The following is a 7507-nucleotide window of genomic DNA, read 5'->3' on the forward strand; positions in this document are numbered from 1 at the left end:
ACCCTATATGCTCCTTTTTACTATAACCAAAGAGACTGACTGAAATTATCAAAGTGTAGCATCTGGCTGTGCCTCAGGACACACTGAACTCCATCTAGATGAGAACAAGAAGTACATGCAGACTTTTTGCTGGTACTTATTTTTGTTTGGCTGAGGAAGCAATTATAATTTAATGTTGAGGTTAACAATCTGTCAGTGACTTCATCTGATGCATTGTGAATGGTTACGATGTGACCAGAGTGCAGGAGTTAAGTTTGTGGGCAATAGCCTGATTTCAATGACCACGGCCACTGTCTGAGTTGTTGCTCGAGTGTCTCCCTTGTGGAGCAATTGGCTCTATCTTCCCTGGAATGGTTGGTGGTTGTCCAGACCAGCCACTGAAGGTTCAAACCTGGGTCTTCACCACTTGGGTCATTGCCAGGTTGTGGTTTATGATGTTTTCAGTCAACAAGGAAGTGTTTATCTTAAAGGTGCTAGAACGTAACACTTCTAATTTCTTTGTAAGAAGCCCTCTTTTTTGCCAAACTACCAGAGTTCATCACTACTGGGATCCCATTACACAGACTAAATTCACAATCCAGCTTGACACCTGGCTGCTTCAATGCTTCATGTGCCATCATTCAAAATGAGGCATTAAGTTGAAACTCCATCCGCTGCCTCAGTTAGATGGAAAAAGTACCAGGGCATTAAAGAAGAACAGGAGACTTTCCCTGTTGTTCTATCTGCTATCTCACCAATACTTCTTCGTCAACCATTATCACTAATACCACCTGGTCATTGTCACATTGCTGTCTGTCAGACTTTGCAGTGTTCAACTTCTTATAATACAGCAACTTATATTGACATATTTACATTTCATGTCCAAACCAAAGTGCTTCACAGGATTGGAAAAATGCAAATATGGCACCAAGCCAGATAATATATGATCAAAATCTTGGTAAAAAGATAATTGTTACTAAAACCACGAAAGTACTTATTTCCACCTTTGTAACATTGCCCACATCATTTCAATGGGAAGTTAAGAGTCAACAGCATTGCTCTGGATCTGGACTTACATATGGATCAGACACTGTAAGGATTCCAGATTTCCTTCCCCAAAGAACAATCTAGTGAACCAGATTGGTTTTTACAATTAGAAAAATGATTGCCATCATGGTCGCCATTACTAAAATGAACTTTATATTCCATCAACTGCTATGGGAAGATTTGAACCCATGTCCCCAAAACGCTAGCCTGGGTCTCTGGTGTACTAGCCCAGTGACATTACCGCTACACCATCAGCTCTCTCAGTGTAGGCATTAGAGCATGAGTTTTGAAAATTCTAGCATCTCTGGCAGGTAAAAGTAAGAGACCAACCAGAGGTGCTCTGCAATAATAAAATGCAGAGGATACTTAACACAAGAGGACTTCAGGAGCAGATGAACTGGGACACTGGTGGAGAAAATTAATCATTATTATGGAGGTAGTCTTAGTGATAGTACAGATACTTGTCAGAAGCTCATTGAAATCAACTTCGGCACCAAGGTTGCACAGAGTCTGGTTCAGCTTGAGGCAAGTGCCCTTTGAGAGGTATAGAGTCTGTAATGGAATCTGAAGACAATGCAATATGGTTTTGGTCTTTCTAAATTAATTGGAGGAAATTTCTGCTCATCTGAAACTGGATTTCAGCCAAGCAGCTTTGTCATTTAAAGATTTTAGAGATATGGTAAAGTGTTGGAAACTAAAGTGATTTTGGATAATGTCGCCAAAGTGATGCAGCAAGTAAATGAGAAATAAGAAGAGGCCAAGGAAAAGATTCTTCAGGGGCACAAGAAGTAACCATGTGGGGACCAGTGCTGCCGATTGTCTGGCTATAATTAGATAGACAAGAATGGAATCAGACCACTCAGATTACTGCACAACAGAGAGGAGCACTGGTCCATGGGATGGTCAACTGTGTTAGAGGCTGTAGATAGGTCAAGAAGGATGACAGGGATGGATTATCATCGTCACAGTCACAATTAGGATGTCACTGTCTCTGTCAAGAGATGTTTTGGTACTGTTGCAGAGGTGGAGATTTGATCTGAGGGTTTCAAACACAAATTTCGGGGAAAAGTGACATAGATTTGGGAGGCAAGAGGGTAATCAATGTCTTTAGAGAGGAGAGTAGATTGGAAATCACAAGAACAGAGGGATCCAGGGTTAGTTTTGTTTTGAGGGGAAGCACAATTAATGTAGAGTTAAGGTTAGGTTTAAGGGAACATACCTGAGTAAAGAGAACCATTAAATAACATCAAACCTAGGAAGTGTGAAAGGAAGTTCAAGGTTCAGCAGTTTAGTGGGAAAAGGGTCACATGAAGGTCTTGTGAACAAGATTATCTCAGGGAGGACAAAAGGGGAAATCCGAGAAAAATGAGACAAGTATACAAGTTCAGGGCTAATGCAGTGGGGAGCTATAGAGGAAGTTTGACCCAGTGGGATAGGGAAGTGGGAGAGGCAGCCCGTGTGATGGTCTCAATCTTACTGGCATAGGGGCCCACAAACTCCTTACTCTTCTTGTTCTTCAAAACTAAACTACAAAAGTACTTCACTGAGTGTAAAGTGCTTTCGGAAGTCCTGTGATAAGAAGGCACTACATAAATGTGAGATGATCTTCAAGGCCAGATTGTTATACTATAGGAATGCTAGAAAGGATATGGGGGAATGGCAGAGGGCATGGGGGTGGGGGGGGGGTGGGGGGTTGAGGGGGGCAAGAGAGAGAGTAAAATAGTAGGGGTGGTCAGTGACCTTCGGGAGATTGGAGGTCTCTGTTGGGGAGGGCAGGGCAGATGAGACTGGACGGCTCAGAAGACTTAGAAAAAGCTTACAGATTGTGGGGTGGGGACGGGTAGGGGTTGGAAGTCCAGGATTAATTGTAAACCTGGCTTGAGGAGAATCTGAGACCATGGGGTGATTGAAGACCAGGGTGGGGTGTTATCAGAGACCTCCAGAAGCAATTGATGGTTTTGAGCGTTGGGGCAGGGGGTTAGTGGGGTGTGACTAGAGACCTCAGGGAGGAAATTGGATGGAAGCGATCAAGAGGGATGGGTCATAAGGGTGAGGGGTGGGGATTGGTTGCCCAGTTGCAAAGGACTAGTAAGGCAGAGTTACTGGATCCATAAAGTAGACAGGCACTTAACTCTTGGATGTACCAATGCTCACCTCCCTTCTGCTGACAAGTTTTCTTAAGGCCTGGGAATTCGAACCAGACAGAGTAAACTTTCAAATGGTGGATAACGTTGAGGTACACAAACTTATTATAATATTTAAATTGCCTAGCTACCTTATGGAAGAGGGTTTACTGGTTGCCTGGTCCCCATTCTGCCACCATTAAAACCTGAACTGATTGGGGTCAGATTCAGACTTCTAAAGTTCCCAAACCTGCCTGTTTTGAAGGACTAAACTTACATTCATTCTTTTAATTGCACAATCGTTAAAAAAGTGCAGTAGTTATCAGGAGTTACCTACCAGTTAGGGGGTGTTAAATAGCCTAGTTAGTTTGCGATGTAGAGTCTCACCAACAACATGGGGGTCATTTCCTGCATTCCATCCTGTTTAACCTCTCCTGCAGCCCACTGACCCTCAGGTTAAACTCACCACCTCTAATGAGACAGTATCTCAATGATCCTCAGACTATGATGACTATTATCCCACCACTCTGCATGTGTTGAAAGACCCATAGGGGTAGCACAATATCTCAGTGGTTAGCACTGCTGCCTCACTGCGCCAGGACCTGGGTTCGATTCCAGCCTTGGGTGACTGTCTGTGTGGAGTTTGCATGTTCTCCCTGTGTCTGGGTGGGTTTCCTCCCACAGTCTGAAGATGTGCAGCTTAGGTGGATTGGCCATGGAAAAAATGCAGGGTTACAGGAAGGGGGTGGATCTGGGTGGGATGCTCTTTGGAGGCTCATTGTGGACTCAATTGGTCAAATGGCCTGCTCCCACACTGTAGGGATTGCTCTGATAACAAAACTAATGGAAGTGGCACAGTGGTTAGCACTGTTGCCTCACAGGGATCTGGGTATGACTCCAGCCTTGGGCGATTGTCTATGTCGAGTTTACACACTCTCCCGGTGTCTACATAGGAATCCAAAGGTGTGCAGGTTGGGTGGATTGGCCATGCTAAAGTGTCCAGAGATGTGCACACCCCACATGAGGTTACAGGGATGAGATGCTCTTCAGAGGGCTGATGCAGACCTGACAGGTTGAATAAGCTCCTTCTGCATTGTAGGGTTTCTATAATTTTAATTTTAGTTTGATTTACTGATTACCAAGAAGGGAAATAAATGCAACATTCCCTCGGGGAAGGGGTGGTAGACATGACTATATGGAACCATGTCTTAGGAGTCAAACGTTGAGTGTTGTATAGCGCAGGTATTATGCTGAACCCCTCGGGCTGAGCAAAACTGTTGTGGGGAGAAACATGAGAACAAAAGCGAAACGAGTTGGTCACTCATCCTCATGCACTCTTCACCACGCTGTTAGATGACAGCTGATCGGCATCTCAAATCTATTTTCCCACCTTTGCACTACAAACCTCACAATTAAATAATTATCAAACTCAGACTTAAAACCTCCAAATCACCTCATACACCAAGAGCCACTACCCCTTGTGCAAAATCATTTCCTTTTGAAATTGATTTCAAAATTATGTATATTTGTTCTCAATTTCCCCACTAGAAGAAATAGTGTCTCTCTTTCTTACTTCTCATATCCCTTCGACATTTTTAAACACAATGATCAGATCGCCCCTCGCTGATTTGTCAGCCTTGCGTACCTTGTCGTGTCGAGTTCTCTTCCTCTGTACAAGTTCCCTGTCTTCTGTGGTGAAATATCCAGACTGTAGCAGGTTTTCCAAGATGCATTCAGTGTTTTTAATTTCGTTTACTAACTCCACCCGATGTTCAGCGAGAAGATTAAGGTAAGAGGCGACTTGCTGTTTACAGGCTGCGGTCTCTTCCATAGTAAATGCTGATGTTTCTTTTTCTTCTCACTGGTATTTTAAGGAGATATCTTCCCGTACTGGTATTTTAAGGAGATATCTTCCCGTAACTTTTAAGAGCTGTGGTCGTAAGTGGTCCTGACGTACTGAATCCTCAAATCAAACTTCCACGAAACAAAAAAAAAGCCCCTGCACATCTCATTATATTCAATCTGAGACTTCCTCAATTGGTTGACTCACTTTCGACACAATGTTACCAGCTGTTCAGTAACCTTCTGTATAAGGAAGTTGAGCATCCGATCTAAGTTGGCCCTTGGCTGGAATGCTGCAATGTCAGAGATGCCATCTTTTAGGTGAGTTATTAAACCGGGGCCCTGTTCGCTCTTCCAGATGAAACATTATCTGTAATAGTTCATAGGCAAGATAGTCACTTGCAATATAAGAAGCATCAGAAACAGCAACAGTGATGACCATTAAGCACGTTGGTAATCTTTGTTGAAGGATCAACATTGACCCAGGACTGGAATCCTGCTTATTGCAGTTTGAGGTGCCTTGTTGTCAAATTGGTTGTTGCATTGAATGTTATTACCACTGTGGCCACACCTGTCTTCAAAATTGCACCATGGGATCTTTTACTGAGAGGCCAGACAGGGTTTATGTTTAATGTCGCTTTGAAAAGATAGCACCTTTGGCAGTGCAGCATGCCCCCAGTACTGCATTATATGGACTCATGGCATGAAAGAGAAGGCATATGAAGCCAGGTGAAAATGAATACAGAGAAATAGGAAACAACACATTTCATTGGAAAGAAGTGTTATCACTCTGAACTGTACAATTCTAAAGGAGTGCAAAGACAGAAAGACTTTGGAGTATTTGTGAACCAATTACTGAAGGTAGCAGGATGGTTGTGAGAATGGTCAAAATGGGCGATGGGACCTAGTCTCTATACTGGTTCAACAACAACTGCATCCAATTCTAGCTGCCACAATTTAGAAACCATGTGAAGACTTTAGAGAGGATGCAAAAGACATTTAACTGAATGGTTTCAGCAATGATAGAGTTCAGTTACTTATTGGGAAGCTGTGGCTGTTCCTAAAGAGAAGATTGAGAGGGGATTTGTGTTTAAGATCATGAGGAAACAGGAAGGAATGGATAGGCAGAAATTATAGGGACAACAAAGAAAATGCAGAGGAAACTAATTTAAAGTGGATGGCACAGCACTGGGTGACTGTCTGTGCAGAGTCTGTGCATTCTCCCCGGGTCTGCATGGGTTTCTTCCGGGTGATCCAGCTTCCTCCCACAGTCCAAAGATGTCCGCAGGTTAGGTGGATTGGCTATGCTAAATTGCCTATAGTATCCGAGGATGTGTAGTTAGGTGGATTAGCTGTGGGAAATACAGGGTTATGGGGATAGGTTAGGGGGGTGGGTCTGGGTGGGATGCTCTTTGGAGGGTTGGTATGGACAGGAAGCTGTTGGGGCCGGTTTGTTAGATATATTCAAGAGACAGCTGAACGTGGCCCTTGCAGCTCAAGGGAGAATAGGGTATGGACAGAAAGTGGGAGTGGGATACTGAAATTGTATAATCAGCCAGATCATATTGAACAAAAAACAGAAGTTGCTGGAAAAGCTCAGCAGGTCTGGCAGCATCTATGATGAAAAAATCAGAGTTAACGTTTCAGGTCCAGTGATCCTTCCCGAACCAAAACATTAATACTGATATTTTCTTCACTGATGCTGTCAGACCTGCTGAGCTTTTCCAGCAACTTGTGTTTTTTTCCTGATTTACAGCATGCGCAGTTCTTTCAGTTTTTATTTATGATCATATTGAATGTTGGTGCAGGCTCGAAGGGCTGAATGGCCTACTCCTGCATTTTTTTTTAATGTTTCTATGTTTCTTTGCGATTATTGTACCTTGTATTTGCTGGTGGGGCCTTTGCCTAAACCAGACGCGCCTATTGACAGGGAAAGGGTTGGAATTCCTTAAACTGGCGTTTCCTTTACCCTAATCTCTGAGGGCTAACACTTAAGTTCATGAAGACTACACTGGTGTTTTGGCTTGTTTCACGTTGTTTTTGGATAAGTCACATGAGTCAAAGCCACGGAATTATAGCCTGAAACAACATTAAGAATAATTTAAAATTATTCTTAAAGTGATTCATTGTGTTGAATTTCCTTCCACTGATCTCTTGTCCACCCTCTCATCACTTAAGGTCCTAGGGTTGCAAATCCTGCTCTCCTTTGGAAACTGGATGCTGGAATGCTTTCCTGGGCAGGTCACAAACAGGCACAATCTTCAATTACTCGCTAGGATTACAGCCCAGAGAATGTCCATATTTGCAAAGTTATCCAGTGATCCAGTGGCCAGATGGGAAAGGAGAATGGTTTTATGGTGATAATGGACTGGTTATAAAAAAAATCCAGTCAATGAGATGTTGTTTGCAATAAGTTCTAACATGCTTGAGATAATGAGGCTAAACAATTTAATACTTTGATCAAATAGTTTGATTCTTTACCATAACATTTTTGTAATCACATTTATGTGCCAAGG

At 43.0% G+C, this 7507-nt stretch overlaps 1 protein-coding gene across 2 annotated transcripts in view; it reads right to left on the minus strand.

Moving 5' to 3' along the window:
• Window positions 1–7507, minus strand: part of LOC109921558 (nucleotide-binding oligomerization domain-containing protein 1-like) — a 40023-nt gene that overhangs the window by 31838 nt on the left and 678 nt on the right. For both annotated transcript variants that reach the window (XM_048609968.1, XM_048609976.1), the window contains exon 2: window positions 4795–5361. In XM_048609968.1, the coding sequence (XP_048465925.1) occupies window positions 4795–4980 (186 nt within the window). In that variant the 5' untranslated portion in view covers window positions 4981–5361. The remainder of the gene's footprint in view (window positions 1–4794; window positions 5362–7507) is intronic.

Source organism: Rhincodon typus, chromosome 2 (genome assembly GCF_021869965.1).
Source record: "Rhincodon typus isolate 14 chromosome 2, sRhiTyp1.1, whole genome shotgun sequence".
NCBI lineage: Eukaryota > Metazoa > Chordata > Chondrichthyes > Orectolobiformes > Rhincodontidae > Rhincodon > Rhincodon typus.